The sequence below is a fragment of the Lepidochelys olivacea genome (assembly GCF_965140295.1).
Source record: "Lepidochelys olivacea isolate rLepOli2 genome assembly, chromosome: 10".
Taxonomy (NCBI): Eukaryota; Metazoa; Chordata; order Testudines; family Cheloniidae; genus Lepidochelys; species Lepidochelys olivacea.
The window spans coordinates 19941045-19962207 of NC_140420.1; the positions used below are offsets into that span (position 1 = coordinate 19941045).

The 21163-nt window shown below is 42.6% G+C and overlaps 1 protein-coding gene across 3 annotated transcripts in view; it reads right to left on the reverse strand.

Moving 5' to 3' along the window:
* LOC311527065 (multidrug resistance-associated protein 1) overlaps nucleotides 1-21163 on the reverse strand; it is a 110604-nt gene that overhangs the window by 5595 nt on the left and 83846 nt on the right. For all 3 annotated transcript variants that reach the window (XM_084640670.1, XM_084640671.1, XM_084640672.1), the window contains exons 17-27: nucleotides 18195-18371; nucleotides 16314-16481; nucleotides 15358-15535; nucleotides 9202-9286; nucleotides 8102-8240; nucleotides 5945-6152; nucleotides 4652-4962; nucleotides 3499-3698; nucleotides 2921-3047; nucleotides 2190-2291; nucleotides 599-745 (exon numbers count right to left, since the gene is read on the reverse strand). In XM_084640670.1, coding sequence (XP_084496796.1) covers nucleotides 599-745; nucleotides 2190-2291; nucleotides 2921-3047; nucleotides 3499-3698; nucleotides 4652-4962; nucleotides 5945-6152; nucleotides 8102-8240; nucleotides 9202-9286; nucleotides 15358-15535; nucleotides 16314-16481; nucleotides 18195-18371 — 1842 coding nt within the window. The remainder of the gene's footprint in view (nucleotides 1-598; nucleotides 746-2189; nucleotides 2292-2920; nucleotides 3048-3498; nucleotides 3699-4651; nucleotides 4963-5944; nucleotides 6153-8101; nucleotides 8241-9201; nucleotides 9287-15357; nucleotides 15536-16313; nucleotides 16482-18194; nucleotides 18372-21163) is intronic.

Consider the following 21163-nt stretch of genomic DNA (forward strand, 5'->3'; position numbering starts at 1 on the left):
TGTTTTTCCACCTGAATTCAGGCTACAATTGTGCTCATTAACATAATACACAATTGCATGTCTGATTAGGAAGTTACATAAGCTTGTGCCTTTTTTGGATTTGTGCTTGCATACTAATATAAACTGCCTTGTATTTATTTTTAAATAAAATACATACTAACCTACATAAAAAAAGGATGCACAAGTCAGTAAAATGTGGTACATGACTTAGGTTTTTAGAAGTGCAATTTAAACTTCATCAATTGGCCATTTCATTTTGCTTGTGTTGAATAAAAAGGGCAACTGGTTACGGTCACGTTCTCCAGTACAGTCCTTTGTATTTCTATACCAGAAGAGCACACGCCCAGGAAAACAGTGAGCACGTGCAACCCACAACAGGGGTCTTGTCCCACTTTAGCTGGCAGCTGTAGTGGGCTCTTATTGTCTTATAAAGACCAGCCACTGAAGGACTCATTCTTTTAGCTCCAATGGTAGAACCTCATCCTTTTAGTGCTGAAAGTCTCAGGGCTCAAATCCCATTGTCAGCTGAAGTGCTATATATATATATGATAGCTTATAAAACGCAGTGTGGATATAAACAGCAAGCCATGTTACTTACCTTCTCTCCTCCGTTTATAGTAACATTTATGTTTTTCAGAACTAAATCCAAGTCCTCCCGGTAACGTAAGCCATAGCCTCTGAACTCCACTTTGCCTTCATGAGGCCAGTTGTTTGGTGGAGCAGTTTGCTCAGTACACCATGGAGCCTGAAAGAACAATTGCCCACCCATTCAGCTAGATCATTAATAGATCTATTACCCTTTTGACCCATCTGACTGAGCAAACGAAGAAATAGCTCCACCAGGGGTTGAATAAGGAAGAAGAGGCAGAAGTCTCATTTTCAAAAAGGGCTGTCTGGAAAATCAAAGGGGCAAATTCGGCTGCATCGAAGACAATGAGGTTACAAGGTATAATCAAGGGCAAGATTCGACTCTAAAGCTATGAAAAATGTGTGTCTTGACTAAAACAAGCCTCACCTCCCGGGATAAGTCTCTCTACAATTGCTGATGTGAGAACAGCAGACAGCAAATATTATGACAAACTGGTCATGCAACAGAAAGAATGAGGAGTATTTGGGGCACCTTAGAGACTAAAATTTATTTGAGCATAAACTTTCGTGGGCTAAAGCCAAGTACTCCTCATTCTTTCTGCTGATACAGACTAACACGGCTACCACTCTAAAAAATGGTCATGCAACAGTTACACACTGTTGTGCCAACCCAGAGAGCCAGGTTTAGAACTAGAAGAAGCTTGCCTGAGACAGAGGAAACTGAACACTTTGCATGTTGGTAATGAATGAGTTCTGACTCAGACTTCAGTGGGTGTGTAAACAGAGCAGGGTTTTCACCCTAATCAGCAGTTATATTAAAGCAGAGATCCCAGTGGGTTCATTACTAGAGCCAATTAAAAACAAACATTCTTAAAATCAGGAAATTTTCCAAAAGTTTTTAGTTTGGAGGAACCACAAGTGGAAAGGAGGGAGGAGGAACTCTCTGGTTTGTACCCCACCCCAGACATAACTCACACTGGGCTGGGTTTTGATTTGAGGGTTTGGGCTTCCTATGAACACATTGCCCAAAATAAATAACGTGGGGGAAGAAGGTTAAGAGGAGAAACACACATGACCAAAAGTAGTTTACATGAGTCATCATCAGATTGAAAATGAATTTTGCATAGCTCCATTTGTTAATTTAATATGGACTAGACAGATGACAAAGGCTTCCTACAAATTAAGTGCATATAGTGATAGAGGAAACAAATGCCAGAAGTGAAGAAAAATACCTGCAAAGTTAACATTCTGCCACTAGGGGGCACTCTCAGCATTAAGGATGAAGAAAACAACTAGCTCTTAAAAAACAAATTCCAAGTACAAGTATCTCTGGATTCCCATATCAGTAAGGGCTGAGATTCCATGAATGCAGCAAATTCAGCCCACTAGCAGAATGGCAAGAAACATCTTAGAGTAAATTCTTCTGTTCAGAAACCAATACTGTCGTCTAGCCAGTTAGGAGGCAGGTTGACTGATTTGAAAGAAAGTCCCCCTTCTGTCCCATTAGAAAGGCAGTGACAGTACAATGCAAGCCTGAAGCATTGGTTAATAGCAGGGAAGATCTTTAGACGTAATTATACAACCTACTAGCCACAATGTACCTCTTTCTCCATTTCAGAGTATTCTTTGACTCTTTCCACAGCGACAATGTTAGTTTCCATCTCAGATGACATGCGAACCAGCCAGTTTAAGTATGTTGTAACCTGCAGAAAATTCCTAAATGGAGCATTTACAATACAAATGGACATCAGCATAGAAAAGAACATTTAGCATGCAATACTGAGATGAAAACTCGAAGTGCCATCTGCTCATTAAACGCACAACACACCACTTGGCTTTACCTGGATGGGATGAGAACAACGCGCCCATTTATGAAATACAACTAGGACCAATTTTTACCCTCAGATACACATGTGCAATGGGAGCTGTATAAGTATAGAGCAGAACTTGGCCATTAGTGTGACCCCGAAACCAGCTCCCCATTTGTCCTGCTGGAGTCAGTGTCTCACATCACAATTTTGTTTCATTATTTCAAAAGGTTTCTCCTTTCAGCCCCTCCCACATAAGAAAGCCCCATCCCACCTGGGCTCTAAATCTCTTTTCAAATCTCATCTGTAAACATTTTCCCCATCACATGCTCCACGTATCAGTTCTCTCTCCAGGACTTGTTTAGTTTCATGAAGTATATGGGGATTCAGTTAGTACTGACAAAGCCTATTTATGACTATAGACGACAAATCAATTCTCAACTCTAATTCCATTACAGATTTATATCCTGATACCGGGTGGATGTGGTCTTAAAAGTGCAGAAAGATTTCCTGAAGTATATTACCTGCAATGAATAGGACACTGACAGTCCAACTAATCCAGGGCTGAGGCTGTTGCGAGCAATCACTGCAAACAGCGCCGCAAAGAGGACTATACAGTTCCCCACACATTCTAGCCGGACAGCCAGCCACCTGCAAGACACAGACAAGTGATTCCATTTTCCAGAAATATCTGATTAAACAAACAAAAATTCAGGGTGAACATGCTTAAATTCGTATTTTTTTTTAAATATATGGTTACACTGAGGCATTTACATCTACTCATCCCCTTCTTTGCCAGTGACATGGGAACTGACACATTTGGAGCTATCTGATCATTTCCAGAAGCATGGGGCACAGAAGCACATGAAACTAACTCTTAGGGGCAGAAATTCCTGTTTTAACCTTGAAAATGTGGGGTCTCAGGTACCCAACACAGCCACAGTTCAGCTAAATGAACAATGTGCAGAGAAAGTGAAGGGAGGAGCAAAACTTCCTCTGAAATCAATGGGTTGTACCTGAGTAATGGAGCGAGGACTGCACAACTGCACCCTCACTATGCCGCTGCTGTCTATGTGCTGACCCAACACTCACGCCCATCTACCTGTTTGCAACAATGCTGGGAAAGTACGCTTTCTGATTTTCATCCACTTTTAAGTCACTCTGCTGTTTGAAACGCGTCTGCTCCTCAAAGGCTCGAATGACACTGACACCCAGGAGAGTCTCGTTAAAGTGAGAATACACTGGAGAGCGGCTGACGGATTCAAGACGTTTCAGCTGGCGAGAGGTGGCCACATAAAATCTCTGGAAATCAAGTTGAGTAGAACACTAAGTTCAAAGGTGCAGCACAGCCTGGACACGACTTCAACTACAGGGAGTCAAGGCAGCCAACTCTCACCCTTATTACTCTGGATAAGAGTACTACATATCACTTAGAGAAATCCAATTTGCTTCTATGAAAATGCACTGATTCATGGATTTTAAAACCAGAAGAGACCATATGATTATCTAGTCTGACTGCGCTTTTAAGAAGCATGGTAAAAATAGTATTGTGGGGGCCCGTGTTTGTGATCTCCAAATGGCCCAAGATCACATTTTCCTCACACCAGGAAGATTTATTTTCCCCTCAAATGCCAGTCCTGCAAGCTCAGTCTGGGATCTGAGAGTCAAGCTGAGTTCTGTTTGTCTCAGGCACCACCACCAGGAAAAAAAGGATTCCACAACTGGAACTTGGCGAACAAACCCACTGATACAGGAGCCAAAAGAGAAGCCAATTCCCTTTCCCATGGCTGTACTGGCTCTGCAGGGATCACCAGAGTAAAGCAATGAAGTGATTTTTTGGGGGGGGGGGAGGGGGTTGGGGGGGTTGCCACTAAAGTAAGCAGGAATGACAAACACAGGGAGCAAGACTGGAGAGTAAAAAAGGCTGCTGTCAATCCTATCTTCTCCCTGTTTTAGGCTCACTTTTCTGACTATACCTGCACTTTCTACAGCTGTGCCTCTCCAAAGCACACACTCACTGCTTGAATTATAGGAGTTTCTTTCCAGTGTCCTATTCAGACAGGACAAGTAGAGAATGCTCAGCTACTGGAAATCCAGCAAGCTGACGGGCCTGCCATGCACTGTGCATTTCAGATAGTATCCGAAAATGGTCAGTCAAACATGGACTCAAGACACATTAAAATCTAAAACCTAAGTAACAAAAGGAGAGGAGAGAGACACGCTGATGAGAGAGCTCAATGGCCGACGTTCCCTACCTGCACAAAGAAGTAGACAAGTCCCAGCGGCGGAATGATGATGGCAGCTATTGGTGTGGCCAAGAGAATGATGATGCAGGCCCCGATGACGTTAAACAGTGAGCCCATGAACATTTTAATTATCTGAGGAATCACAGAGTCTATAGTGTCCATCTCTTTAGAGAACCGGTTCACTAAGTTCCCACTGGGTGTTCGTTCAAAAAAACTCATTGGAGACCTAAGGACACTGTGAAGCAGGCCAATGTGTAGGTGTCGTGAGGCAAATATCCCCCCTACTGACACAGCCATTGAGTAGCCAAACACAGCAATACCTGAAAAAGAAAACCAAGTTGACAACTTTTTTTCCCCTCCCTGAGCAGAAACGTTTTTCCTAATTATGTTTATTCTTTGTTTGTAATCAATGAAATCTAAACCATAGTAAAATTTAGTCAACACAAATTCAAATCAATCAATCCTCATTGAAGAAGGCAGATGGTGATCTGATCTAGTTGGACTGAGCAGTAAAAGACTCTTCAGTGAAAAAGGTAAGCTCATCTGAAGGAAGTGTTTGCCTTTCAACATGTGTTTTCAGAGTATTTGCACACGTGGCCTGCTTACACTCTGCTCCACTTTAAAAAGCTGTTTATTTCTTGTTGCAAGACTGGATGAGGCAATTCTGAAGATAAGTGGGATATCGTGTGCTTAATTTCAGGTCAGACAAAGCCTATTTATGCACAGAACAGACCTAACAGGCAGCAATTGTGCAAGCTTCTCTTGGATACTCTGTCAGCGTGTCTGAATCCTGAGGTGGCAGGACCCATGTAGCAGTGAGAGGATAGTTTAGTAGTCCACATGGCTCTGGCAATCCTTAGCTGCTGCTCTAGAACTACCAGTAAGGCTGCCAAAGAAGATCAAAAGGTGTGGCAGCTCCTGACCACTGGGAACTGGACAGACTCAATTCATTTCATACAGGTCAAAGAGCCATCGGATGGCGGTAACTTTCAGTCATCACAGACCTGGGATGGATTTGAACCAGGCACCCAGAGGCTAAAGGTTCCAGATCCCACAACCATATGCATTCTAGCTTTGTTTCTTACATTAAAAGAAAACCAAATTCACTAACTGAATAGTTTATTGCCATTAGTTAAACCTTCCCATAAAAAGCAAAATAAAATTCATGGCAGCGAAAGACTCCTGAGGAAGCCTTTGTGCAGTGCTGGACACACCAAGTCACTGATCTTTTTAACATTTGGCTTAATATTTTGAACCAGTCAGTTAGTTTTAAAATAGCTTAACAGATAATTCCAGGCAAACCTTGAGACATTCCCAGTGCTCCATACACTCCTAGCCGGACGTGCGTGTGCTGCTGAGTCCCATTAATAATGGGATCATCTGTCCATAAACTTAGCCAGTAGTTGGAAGCCAGGGCGGCTATATGGTTACACATAAAAAGGAAGATGCTCAGAAAAGAGACAAAGAGTCCAATGGCTTTCATATATTCCCAGTACACTGTCGCCTTTACCTAAAGATGCAAGAGGAAAAAAATAAAGGTCACTTTACACAGGAAGTGTAAGGCCTAAAACACCCACATATGAAAACACTCATATGTAAACACCACCTACAGGATGGTGAAGTCAACATACTGATTACACAGTTTACATCTTTATGGCGGGCCACAAAATACCTACGAGTCCTGTCCCAGAAAGATAATGCCTGGCAGCACCAGTGCACATTCTAACAGAATGCCTTTCAAAGGTTAGCTCAGTGACCCACAACTGCCCTGGGATGTTGGTAGGCACTGCTGCCTTAACACACATGGAGAAAGCAACACAAAGATTAAGCGACTTCCACAAGCTCACACAGGAGATCTATGGCAGAGCCAGGAATAGAATTTCAGTTTCTGGGCTTTAGCCATAAAATCCTCCCACCTTTTAACCGGAGGATCCAACCATAGGCAGATGGGGGTACCACAACCAAAGGAAAAACTGAGCCCAAGGTTACTTCCCAATATGTATGGTTTGGACTTTTTATAAGCTACATTTAGAGAAATATTCAAGTGAAATAGTTGTCATCTATGCTGTAGCAGAGAAGTATTTTCCCCTTAAAGCACTAGCTTACAGATCTCTTACAAAAACCCTCCATGTGCTGGGATTCAGCACTTCGATCTGACAGTGGAAACTTGGTTTTCATCCAGTTGTCAGTTCCAATCCCTCTAGAGTGTGGCTCGGGTCACAGAGCTGGTCACAACCTTGTAGCCTCTTTCCAAGAAGTGACCGCAATAGAGTTATAATTAGCAGCTGAAATTTTCACCTTATTTTTTCCAGCTTGCCAGGTAATGGTGCCAGCCACACCAGTTTAAGTGAAGCTCTCATTTCCTCCCTCTCTGCCCTTTCTGGGCCTTCAAACAAACCTGGGACACAGGTTTAATAGCATAGAAACAATCAATGAAGTTACAATGAAGTCAACTAAAAAAGTGTGTTCACCCTCCTTCCCAAAACTAGTTACTTGCTCTTTGCAGAGATGCTGCAACCATCTGTATAGTGGGAGTGCTGTGAGGCACTGAACCAAACTGTAAACCCTGTATATCAGGGGTCTCAAATTCCAATCACCAGGAGGGCCACATGAAGACTCGTACGTTGGCCCAAGGGCCGCATCACCCCCACTCCATCCCCGCCCCTGCCTGCTGGGTGCAGCAGAGGGCTCAGGGCAGAGGCTTGGGGTGCAGGAGGGAGTGCAGTGCAAGGGGCTCGGAGTGTGGCAAGGGGCTCAGGGCAGGGGGTTGGGGTCCGGGGTGCAGGAGGGGTTCGGATTCTGGCCCAGCACCGCTTACACCTGGCCCCGTGCCGCTCCACTCCAGGAAGCGGCAGGCACCCTGTCCCTGCAGCCCCAGGGGGAAGGGGAAGAGCAGAGAACTCAGTGAGCTGTTCTTGCCTGTGGATACCTCCCCTGAAGTTCCCATTGGCCACAGTTCCCCGTTCCTGGCCAATGGGAGCTTCAGGGGAGGTAACCACAGGCAAGAACAGCTCACGGAGTTCTCTGCTCCCTCTCCGCCCCCCCGTGGTCACAGGGTCACTGCCGCTTTCCGGAGCGGCGCGGGGCCCTCAGCATCACGGGGTTGGCAAATCCAAAGCCCTGTGGGGCCAGATCTGGCCCGGGGCCATAGTTTGCCCACCCCTGGCCTGGAGGGAGGCTGGGGATGCGGCGCGCTGGGGAGGGGACTGGGGGTGGGTGGGGGGGGGTGCAGGGAGCTTGGCGGGCCGCAGGGAAGAATCCCACAGGCTGTATGCGGCCCATGGTCAGCATGTTTGAGACCCCTGCTGTATATAATGGAAACCACTTCAAGCCAGAGGGTGCTGCCACACCCCAAGCACTGCTAGTTCCAGCACGTACGTTTGAATGCTATTGTCTCCTAAATCATACGGATTTTTGATCAACTAAATTTGGAAATGAAAAGAAATAATTAAATCTCACCCTCCCAGTCTTTGCTGTATCAGCCTCTGTAAGTCTCCAAGCATTCTTTTCTGCTGGTGCCTTCTGAAGCTCTGTTGTACTAGTCTGGTTCAAAGACTTCCCTGTTTCTCCACTGTAAGTTGATGAGTTACTGAGTTGTCTGAAAAAACATTTTTAAACAAGCCATCATAACAGGGACCAGTTGTTTACTTGGCAAATGGATTTCAATGACCTAGATCTACAAGTCTGGATACAATCTTACTCTGTGCTTCGCTGAGCCAGACAGAAACCTCCCTAGCAGGAGAATGCATGAGAGAGTGTTCAGCAATAACCCACTTTTCTCTACCTGATTGCACTTCCTTACCACCTGAAGACAAATGCTTCAGAATAAGTACAAAATGATGGACTAACAAGCCAGAGAGGGGTTCTTGCTTGAGCAATCAAACTCAAGCAAGAAAGATTCCTTGATTTAAAATGATCAGCCTTTCTGTATCCTGCCATTGTATTGTGCAGATGCACGGATTCAAGAGTATTCCCATCATCAGCAGGACTGGAAAATTAAATACATTGAATACATTACTCATCAGTCTTCAAAATTTGCAGTCAAACTACTTCCAGAAATGGGCATATTCATCTCTATGATGTTTAAAGGAGAAATGGAATGACTTGTGGGTATCCTGAATTGAAGCTTCCCTACAAAATGCAAACCCATGCATGGAACAGGCTCAGATTTTCATGGGATATTCAATTTTTGCTGGCACGTGAACTTCCTAAGCGCAAGGCTTACACTACGGAACAACAAAACAACCTTAGATGTTCTCTTTGGGAAGCATGAAGGAGAGAGACTATTTTCCAGGTCTTTGCTCAGGTCAAAAGACATTGAGTTTCCTTAAATGATTAAAAATCTTAATTCTCATGAAGAGCAGAAATACTGTACTTTGCACAGTAAAAGTAGGCTGCAAACTGTCCAGCATAAAGCAGAAGTAAAAGACTAAGGGCTTGTCTAGGTGAAGAGAAAGTGCACAGAACACTGGGCTGTAAATGTACAACATACTAGCGTGCTGCGCACTAACAGTTCCCTAGTGCACTTTGACCTACTCTACTTTGAAACAACTACACACCTACGTATCGGTTTTCCTGTTGCTTCATTTGCGAGAACACCATTTTCCATATGCTTTCCTTCTTTCACAGTTGGGCTGTTTGCATCTGTAGGAAAAGCAAAAATGAACAAAGTTGGCCTCAGCTAGAGAAGTCAGTCAAAACCCAGTCAAATATTTCACACCAAAATTGCACCCAAAGGGGAGAACACAATTAAGCAATTAATACTCAATATGATAATTACTTCTAATAGGTTTTAACAATCATACTTTTTAGCACTAGTTTGAATCTTAATCTTATGAGCAAATGCAAAGACAACAGAATATTATGCTCCTTTCCCTACTCAATGCACACTAATTTTAATAGTTTGAAATAGAGTTAAGAGAAGTGTTTGACACTAAAGCACACATCAACTTCATAGTACAGTACATGCTAGGGCTAATTCAGAGGATGCTCTAAGCTTTTTCTACTCTTCAAGAATTCGTGCTTTGACTATTCATAAAAAGGCAAAAAGTTACTATTTTAGAGCAAGCCAGAAATAACACAAAAGCTTTTTCTGGATTTTTAGTGCAGAGGTAGAAGATACGTTCAGAATAACTTGGAGAATGCTAGCTTTCCTTCAGCACCCTAAAACACCACACACACTACACAGCAGGCAACAAATTTTCCAGCAGGATTAATCAAGTACATGCTACTGAGGCTGAGTAACTAGAAAGGCATTTCTATAAATCTAACATTAAGCAAAAAATAGATGTTCAGTTCCCCCTTAATACATCTATATATATCCATTCTATTAAGAAGAGGCAGTATTGCATTTAGGCAAGTTAACCCGAAACTCTTAGAAAACCAACTCAAAATTTGAAGTTTATGTAGCTTGTGAAACAGTAAAGATAAACAACAAGAATTAATTTCAAAGCTTTCTTTGGGATTCTTTAATGAAACTCTATGAAACAGTGTCTAGTGTGGCTATTAGCTCCTGACATTTATATTTCACCATTTTCCACACACAAATCAAACAACTTTTTTCCCTTAAAGAAGTACCTTCTCTTAGTCTGGGCAATAATGTTTCCATGTATGCAGGGCTGTTCAGTGTTTAACCCAGAAGGAATTCTGCACACACACAATCTTAAAGAGGCTGAATACAGCCAAAAATAGTCAGTTTGTACCTATTAGGGGAAAAAAAGCATTTAACAGGGAGACAATTATTTAGACCTAAAAATGTTTGCTTTGTTAAAAATGAAAATGTTAACTGTTTCCATGAACTATTTTTCTGAACAACAAACAGCTAACTCCACTGAATCGCAGCTGTTTGACTTATGGCATTCTCTACTGCGTTTGCAAATGAAACACTGACACATTGTGCTAACGCCAGAAAGTCAGAAAGCTAAACTGATTGGTGCTGTTTCACTGTCCATCATGAGTGAAGTGCAAACAGTGAATAAAACAGCATAAATGAAAACTTTACAGTATTAAAACTAAGAAATTTACAAATGACGTTTTTAAAAGTGAGAAAATATTTTAAGTTTTTGGGTTTTACCCAGACAGTATTTTTTTAGGAGAACTTCAAGCATTCAAAATTCCTTTCAATTGCAAACACTGAATTTAATGGCAACCCTTATTCCACTTTAAAAAAGCCCACAGCTCCCAAACAGCTCTTCAAAGTCCGATTTAATTTTGTACACAATAAATATTTCTGCGCATGTTGAATACAGTATTTGAGAAACAAGGAAAGCTCTCAGAAGTATAATTAATCTGGCACCATACCAGTGAGGATGCAAACTCACGAACAACTATCCTTATTTCATGTCTTAGTCACCACTGAAGAATTCCTTTTCAAATCATAAGGTCATATAGTTAGAATACTAAACAGGCATTAGAGAAAGGAAATGAAGGAATCATTAACGCACCAATCCTGCAAACTCTCATGCATGTTAGTGGTCTCGTTTAATTCCATGTGATTACTCACATGCATAAACATTTGCAAGATTGGGCCCTCAATTTCTCTATTCCTGACAGGTTTGATGTTTAAGAGACAAGACCCATCTCACCCTGTCAATGGGATATTCAATAAGGATTTCCATCTTTCATATTTATTTTCCCACCCTGCCAAAAGATTAGGCTGCACTGAAATAAACTTAAAAACCTAATAGTAAAAGTTTAAGACTTTTTACAGTGTTTACTCTCACCAGATCTAGAAACATACCAATCTTCCTCATTGTGAAATGGACTAAGAGGGGCCATTAACATCTGGAAGGGGGTATTGTAATGAATATTTCGAGTTTAAACGTATACACTGACTTTTCCAAAACCATGCACATCTTTTATAGCACAGTCAACTATTTCCACTATCTACATGCAGAAAAGCACCTGAGCAAACCAACACAAACCTTCCTTGTCTTCTCCTGTCTTTGGATCTGTGTTCAGGATTGGGGGGGGGGGGAGGGAGAGGGAGAAAGGGGGAAGAAGGTGATGAAACAGTTAAAGGCTATAAAATAAGACTCAGACAAACCTTCTCCTTTCTTTGCAGCTGTATATTAATGGAAGCAAGAAGAGAATGGTAAAAAGAGTGGGATTTAAAAAAAATAAAATGATTACTTGCTATGAAAGTTTACTAAAACAGCTGCCCTGCCCCCAACCTTCCAAAATTAGTTGCAGGCTTATAAAGAAAAATTCAGAGTTAATGCTGGAGCCCTTCATAAATATGTTGAGATGAAAGCATGAGACATTTATGCTATTCTAAGTCAAGTTGGGTGGAAGGAACAGGTGAAGAGGTTAGACTAATGGGTAGCCCAATTACTGCACCAACAGAGGAGCAGGAAACAGGTAAATTGGAAAGAAACTATGGGAGGGTGGACGGAAAGCTGTGTAAGGCTGAGACAGCATTAAGACAACATGGGAGGACAGGCAGCCAAACTGAGCTTTGGAGGTGGCAGACAAGTACTAAGGCCTCGGGAGTTTAGAACACTTATTTATATAGTGGTGACTCCTTTTTGTTAGTTTCCATAGACCTATACAGTCTGCCTATGTGACTACAGATAGAGATACACAGTAATTTGACTTTAGAAATGAAGACTTCTCGTTTATATGGCCCTGTTAATTTACATTAGTCCATGTGAACTAAGTAGAGAGAGCAATACCTCCATTTTATGGATAGGGAAAAATTAAAGCAGAGATAAAGAGATTTGCCCAAAACTAAAGGACAAATAGTGATCAAACACTATGATACTACATTGCACTAGCAAACACCACAAAGGTGCCCCATGTGCATCTGGGTCATAGTAATTAAGAAGAATTACATGCAGTGATGGCAAATCAGTGCAGCATACTAAAAATACTGGATTTCTTTCCAAAACAAGATACCCAACACACCAGTGGGAAAAGACTTTCCAACAAAAGCAAGGGCATACTTGTCAAGCACGTTTACATGTACAAAGCCTTCAAAAAAGAAAAAAAAAACTGCCTAGGTGAGCTGACAAAGGCTAGAACCAGCAACTTACAGGAAATACCTGTTCAAATTGCAAAGTATTAAATTTTATTGAGACTACAAAAGAAAAAGACAGATTAATCCTTCTCTTTGAAGTCTGCTCATACATTGAAGTCTGTATCAGCTATCCTTTAAATAAGAGTACATCTAGCTGCTTAAACTTAAAGTATTATTTCTTTAATTCTATACAGTGTGCAAGTTAACCATATTTCTTCTATTGTAAAGGCTTCTCTGTGGCACTTGACCCAGTGGTAGGTGAGAACCTCACAATCTTTACTTTGCCCCACAGCTCTCCCAGCATGAGAGAATGGGAATTGAGACAGAGATTAAGTGACGTGCCCAAAATCATACTGTGACAGGGACAGAAGACCGATCTTCACAGTCTCGGCTCAGCGCGTTAGCCAGAGGATCATACCTCCCCCAGAACGCCAGTGCCTACAAAAGGTCCAGTGGAACTAGGGTTGCCAACTTTCTAATTGCACAAAAGTGAGCACCCTTGCCACGCCCCTGCCCCACCCCTTCAAGGTCCTGCCCCTTCTCTGAGGCCCCACACCCTGCTCACTCCATCCCCACTCCTTCTGTCACTCGCTCTCCCCCACCCTCACTCACTCATTCATTTTCAGTGGGCTGGGGCAGAGGAGGGGGGTGAGGGCTCCGGCTGCGGGTGCGGGCTCTGTGGTGGAGCCAGAAATGAGGGGTTCAAGATGCAGGAGGGGGCTCTGAGCTGGTGCAGGGGGTTGGGGTGCGGGCTCTGGGATGGGGCTGGGGATGAGGGACTTGGGGTACAGGAAGGGGCTCTAGGCTGGGAGATGAAGCTGAGGGGTTCAGGGTGTGGGAGATGGCTCAGGGCTGAGGCATACAGTTGGGGCATGGGATGGGGTTCAGGGTGTGGGAGGGGGCTCAGGGCTGGGGCAAGGAGTTGGGATATGGAAGGAGAGTGTGGGATGCAAGCTCTGGGAGGGAGTTTTGGTGCAGGAGGGGGCTCAGGGCTGGGGCAAGGAGTTAGGGTATGGGACAGTTGTGGGCTCCGGGTAGCACTTGACTCGGGGGGGGGGGGGGGGGGCGCCTCCCTGGAAGCGGCGACTTGTCCCTCTGCTCCTAGGCCTAGGGATGGCCAGGTGGCTCTGCGCAGTGTGTGCTGCCTCTGCCCACAGGCGCCACTCCCGCAGCTCCCACTGGCTGTGGTTCCCAGTCAAGGGGAGCTGCAGAGCTGGCACACAGGGCAGGGGCAGCGTGCAGAAATCCACAGGCCATTCCTCTGCCTGGGAACCAGAAGGACACATCACCACTTCTGGGAGGCACGCGAAGCCAGGTGAGGAGGCTGCCAGCCCTGCCAACCAGACTTAACAGCTCGGTCAGTGGCACTGACTCTGAGTGGTACTGACCGGATGTTCTAGTCAAAAACCGGACACCTGGCAAACCTAAATGGAGCAGATTCAACAAGCACATTCAGAAGACAAGCTGAGCTCTTCTACGCATTAATACATGCTCTCACCAAGGAGGCACATTCTGCTCTGCTTTCTCCAATAATCAGAGGGGCACTGTCATAGCTTTCTACGGGCTGGGAAGGACAGGGCCTAAATAGGGCAACTCTGCTTCCTACCTTACAGACCCTCTCACCTGATCTCACTCTCCACCCTGTTCCCAAGTCACCCTCTTTTTCAGCCTCTCTTCACCTGTCATTCCCTTCCCACTCACCTCTCCCATTGCCAGAAAGGGGATGCATGCACTGCACTTCCTTCTCCTGGCCCATGGTAGAGTGCAGAAAACTACTCTCACTTCTCTCCTGGCTGAGAGAACAGGCAGCAAGTCAGTACAGCTCTACTGCTTCTCTGACAGCTTCTTTCATGTTCTGTGGTTCAGTGCACTGCTCATATTCTACTGGTAATGTTCAGGCAGGATGAGGATTAGAGCTCCAAGCACCCATGCAGGACTCCAGGTGACAGTGTGAATTACGCAAAAAACAGCAAGAGCAATCCACTTCCTGCAAAACCTGCCATTTGTGAGCATCAGCAGAAGGTGCATGCCAAAGAACACGTCCTATGTGCACACAGAGGGAATATCAGCAGAACACCAGCCAAGCACACTAAATACACTGCTTGTATTTGAGCATTAACGCAGGGAACAGAGCCAGAAAACAATTTGAGCAGGTCTTGTAAGAAATCAGACTGGGAGGCCTAGATCCTTCTTCTGAGATTTGCAGACAAGGTGCAATACTAGAAAGTTACAAAGATTCCCCACGTTCTCTAAGTGTGGAAGCAGCTGTGTTGTAACAGGAAGCGCCGGGAAAAGAAACAGCTGCTCTTTCCTGCTCTCAGATTAAGTAAGGTCCTATTTACGTGCGGGACTCACCAGCTGTGTGGATAAGAAGTCAGAGATTCCACGACTTTTAGAAATAAACAGGTGCCCAGCCTTAGACTGACTTCAGAGCTGTATTGGACAATCTGAAAGGATTAACGATTGGGCTTCCACAGGAGATTATTCTACAGCCCAACGGACCTCACCTGTTATGCTGAATATTGAATACCTGGTTTTCAATTCTACCAGCCAATCATGGATACCTTCATGAAACAAGGATCCCTGACTATTTTGATCTACCATGGGGAAGGAAAGGCACTTGAGGAAGTATGCTACCACAAACCCACTAGCAAGCAGCACATCATTTTAGCTCAGTGGAGTTTCTTTGTAAACTTACCTCCATTCTCCACATCCTGGTCAGCGTTCGCATATGTACGAAGAAACTCGGCAAAGGCCCCGTCTTGCTTTAGCAGCTCTTGGTAAGATCCCATCTCAGATATTTTACCATCAGTCATCACTATAATTGTATCCATGAGAGGGAGATAACTGACCCCATGGGTTACCAAAACCCGAGTCTAGATTTAAAAATATAATATATTATATATATTTTGAGCACAAGGCTCTCTTTAAACAGTAACTAAGTGTTAAATTCTTGCAGTAAGTGATGCATATCAGATTTTAATTATGTGCATAAGGACACACGCAACAGGCACATGGTAATTTTTAGAAAAAATTAGTTCTCGTTTTTTAATTGTTGTTTTCTCCAGCTGACCTACATCTTAGGCCTTTGGAGTCACTGAACTCTCTCATAATACTTTGCATGGATGCTACTGTATCTTTCATCAGAGAGGCTCAAAGCACTTAATAAACACTAAGCCCAGATTTTTAAAGCTATTGCTCTGCTCAGTATTCCAACATCTCACATAGGAGCATGTTTCTCATTTTCAAAAGTGACTTAGGCACCTAAGTTTCACTGAAAGTCACTGGGACTTAGGCACATAAGCACCTAAGTCACTTTTGAAAGTAAGGCTTAGGCATTGCTATGCTGAACTGAGTAGCACCTAAATACTTTTAAATATCTGGGCCTACATCTTCACCTCTCTTCACTTGACAAATGAGTAAAGCAAGGTCAGAGGTTTCATGTGACTTTCACAAGATCATGTAACAAGTCAGATCCAACTGGAAATAGAACTGAGGAATAAAAATGATGATAACCAGGAAGTAAAATGGATGAAATTGTTTGAAAGGAGCTTTCTAGTTCTTGGACACTTTTGAACCAACCTTAAAAATCACAGAAAGGATCATTCCACAGAAAAGTCACCCCGATCCAAAGCATCATTTAAAAATACCTACTTTGTTTTTCAGGATTCCCTTTGGTCCAATAACTTTGTCAAAAATATGCTTCCCAACATGGGCATCAACAGCAGATAAAGGATCATCAAATAAATAGACATCGGTGTTACAGTAAACTGCCCGAGCAAGGCTGACTCTCTGCTTCTGTCCTCCAGAGAGATTCACGCCCTGGAGAGGAAGGTAATGAAGTGCTGTTAGGTTTTATAGTAAAATACATTGTTTCAGTTTGTGAAGGAGGGTAAAAGTCATAGAAGGCTTCTGTGAAGGCATTAGAGGAGCTTCAGCTTCATGATAAACATACCAAATATTAGACATTATTTCAGTAGCTTAATAGTGTTTAAAATCGCGGGCTAATGCCTCCTTTTCTGATATGTCTGGAAAATCTAGACATTAATTAAGGTCTGTCCAGGCCTCTAAACACGTGAAACACCATAGAGTGGCACGGACCATATCTATCGGTCTCTAGAATACCTCTCACAAGAGGGAAGAAGTTCCAGATAGGGACTTTTGACACCACTGTAATACAATCATCTCTACTGCATGTCCTGTAACTTGTTACATTCACAGGAGTTCCATGAATTAAAGTGGGAGTTTTGTGAATGGAATGCACCTCCTACATTTTGCCCAGAGCTCGGAAAGCATTTTAAACATGATTGTAGTTAGTTTTCTTACTAAGATGGGAAGCCACTTCAGTGCTGTACTGATAAACAAGCATTTAGTATCCATGATGAAAAGAGGAGTTCTTGATTGTATAGGAACTATTTCATATTACAAGTGAAAAATGGAATGCTTAATAAATATACTCTGAAAAATAATCCATTTGCAAACTCAGTTCTGTAGTTATCATGAGAGCAAGCCAAAGCACGACTAGCCCTAGGTTTTGCAAGGGCCTTATTCAGAGACAGAAGTGCAGAATTCCTGTTTAAAAATCCTCTCCTCTGTGGTCTGGCACTCTATCTTGCAAAATTAGCGACAGATCACGTACACTCCATAATCTGGAACTATTTGGTCAGCCCACACCAGAACTGTGAGCCCTATGCACTCTCCTTAGACACTGTATACTCCCAGGATGCACCAGTGTGGGAGCGCCTTCTGTACACCTTACAAAGCATGCAGGCGCCTTCCCTCCACCGCTGTATGCTTTGCATGGTGTGCAGGGGCTTAGGTAAGGGCTTTTCAAGGGCTCTCCTCCTGTTTCCCCATTGACAAACAGCCCAATTCACCTAGCTGCCTGCTCCTTTCAGGTGAGGGGTGGCTGTACTTGGATGAGTGCTTAGCTTAGTTTGGTTGGAAAGTGGATTTGTACGGGCACCAGGGGCCTTTGGGGCCAATGAGACAGCTGCTGGAAAGAGTCTGCCCAGTGAAACATCAAGCTGTCTTTCTTAGCAAGTCCACAACTATGGTCACTCCAGGCGAATTGCATAGGTGGCCTCAGTCCCTGTTAACATATGTTTACACATTTTTCAACACTTAATTAAATTTGTGCTAAGGGTCAGTACTCTGAAAATCAGAACCAGTTTTCACAGGAACATGCAGCAACGAGGGTGATTTCCGTACTGTTCGTCAAGGTTCAGCTCTTGGACTGCTTAATAATAATAATAATGAAAATCCTTGCAACTACATCAATCTATTAATGGGGACAGGCTCTCTTCCCCAGCTCTCCTAGCATTCTAAAAGCACCACTTTTGCTCAACCTTGAGAGAGAGAGAAAAAAAACCCAAAAACCCAAAACCCACTTTCAGGTGGAGACCCGGTCTGGAAGATTTCTGCCCAAAAGGTTTTCAAGTTCTGTACAATTCTAAACAGGGAGTTAGAATGGAAAGTATGTGTCTTTAACTCCAATGACTGCATCCATTCGGATGCAGGGGTGTATCTCAATACCTTTTCCCCTATTTCTGTTCTGTCTCCCGAAGGAAGAATCTCTATGTCAGGTAGAAGTGCACAAGCCTCAATTACACGTTTATAGTGGCTCTCTTTCATCTCCCTCCCAAAGATAATATTGTCCTTCAGAGCTGCATTCTGTATCCAGGCTTGTTGAGGAACATAGGCAACTGAGCCCTATAAGAAACAAAAGTCAGCTATTCAGATTTCACTCTATTTAAACATCTTAGACATACTCAAAGCACCATGCAAACAATAATCTACGCTCAACACCCTTGTAAGATATGTATGAGGCCCATCGTACAATTGGGCAAACAGCGATAGTGTATGTTTTATAGTGCAGCTGGGAGTGTGCTTCCCAGTGCAGGCAAATAGATAGGCTAGCTAAAGAGAGCTAGCCTGCTAAAACAGCATGTGGCTGTGGCAGCTTTGGTTATCCATGCCCTCTCTTCCATGTAATCATGTTACAAGTATGTTTTGGGGTATGGTCTTCAAATGGAAGACACTTCCCCCCCAACATCCACCTTGCTGAATTCTCCATCCAAACACACGTGCTCTATAGAAGTAGAGAGTGCTAAAAAGTAGGGCTGTGGCGTGATTTAAAAAAATCAAAATAAAAAACCACAATTTTATTTTAAAAAAAAATCATGGTTAAACAATAGAATACCATTGATTTAAATATTTTTGGATGTTTTGTAATTTTCACTTATAACAGACTACAGAGTGTACAGCGCTCACTTTATATTTATTTTTGGATTACAAGTATTTGCACTGTAAAAAACCAAAATAGTATTTCAGTTCACCTCATACAAGTACTATGGTGCAATCTCGAACCTGAGAGTTGAACATAGACATGTAGAATTATGTAAAAAAACTGCATTCAGAAATAAAACAATGTAAAATTTTCGACCTTGCAATTCCACTCAGTCCTACTTCTTGTTCAGCCAGTCACTCAGAACAAACAAGTTTGTTTACATTTGCAGGAGATAATGCTGCCCGCTTCATATTTACAATGTCACCTGAAAGTGAGAACCGGTGTTCTAATGGCACTTTTGTACCTGGTGTTGCAAGATATTTACATGCCAGATGCTCTGAAGATTCGTATGCCCTTCACGCTTCAACCACCATTCCAGAGGACATGCGTCCATGCTGATGACAGGTTCTGCTTGATGACTATCCAAAGCAGTGCAGACCGACGCATGTTCATTTTCGTTATCTGAGTCAGATGCCACCAGCAGAAGGTTGATTTTCCTTTTTTAGTGGTTCGGGTTCTGTAGTTTCTGCATTCCTCTTTTAAGGCTTCTGAAAGCATGCTCCACACCTCATCCCTCTCAGATTTTGACAGCCCTTCAACTTCTTAAACCTTGGGTCAAGTGCTGTAGCTGTCTTTAGAAATCTCACACTGGTACCTTCTTTGCATTTTGTCAAATCTGCAGTGAAAGTGTTCTTAACATAAACAATATGTGCTGGGTCATCATCCGAGTCTGCTATAACATGAAATATACGGCAGAATGCGGATAAAGCAGAGGATATACAATTCTCCCCAAGGAGTTCAGTGTCAAATTTAAATTAATTCATTTTTTTTAAATGAACATCATCAGCATGGAAGTATTTCTTCTGGAATGGTGGCCAAAGCATGAAGGGGAATACAAATGTTTAGCATATCTAGCATGTAAATACCTTGCAACGCTGGCTACAAAAGTGCCTTGCACATGCCTGTTCTCACTTTCTGGTGACACTGTAAATAAGGAGAAGGCAGCATTAGGTCCTGTAAATGTAAACAAACTTGTTTGTCTTAGCAATTGGCTGAACAAGGAGGAGGACTGAGTGGACTTATAGGCTCTGAAGTTTTACTTTTAGTTTTTAGTTACATTGTTGCAGTTATGTAAGAACAAAATCTACATTTGTAAATTGCACTTCCATGACAGAGATTGCACTACAGTACTTGTATGAGATGAATTTTGATTTAGTTGGGGTTAGTCCTGCTTTGAACAGGGGTTGGACTAGACCTCCAGAGGTCTCTTCCAACCCTAATCATCTGTGATTCTATGAATTGAAAAATACTATTTCTTTTGTTTATCATTTTACAGGGCAAATATTTGTAATCAAAAATATACACTCTGATTTGAATTGCAACACAGAATACAATATATATGAAAATGTAGAAGAACATCCAAAATATTTAATAAATTTCAATTGGTATTCTGTTTAACTATGTGATTAAAACTGCGATTAATCGTGCTTAATTTTTTTTTGAGTTAATCGTGTGAGTTAACTGCGATTAATCGACAGCCCTACTAAAAAGGCAGTCAGGCTCATATCTTGACTAAGAATGCTTCAGAAATGCATGTCACTGCTGAATTATTAAATGAAAGATTGGAGTATTTCTCCCCATCACATACAACAAGCTGTAAGGAAAAAGATGGCTTGTATTGAATATATTTTGTTAAAAAAAAGGGGAGAAGAGGAGAGAGGGGAATGGGGGTTGCAACATGAGAATTCATGTCTTGTCCACTTTGTTTTTCCAGGAAGATTCAAAGGATGACAGAATTAATAAGACTACATCATAGGCACAAAGGAAATGAAAGTCAAAAAAAATTAAGAGGGGAAGTGATTTTTTTCAGATAATTTAAGAACTTTGGATTTTTCAACTGAAATCTGTATTAAGAACAAATTTACAGCTGAAAAAAGGTCTTTGTAAGAGATTCAACCCTGCCCTCTCCCTTTCAGTTTAGGGCTGAGAGTGCTTCCAAATAATTTCTCTAGGTCCTCCACAAAGACCCCCTGCAAAAACAGGAACAAAGTTTTATATTCCCGATATTTCTATGATAAAAACAAAATGTTAAATACCATGCACACTTTCAGGCCTCTATGTACATCATAATGCAGCACAAGCACAATTCCTCCCCCCACACGCATAAAAAAAACTTGTTAATTGGAGAGGCTCCCCCCCTCCCCAAGCTATGGAA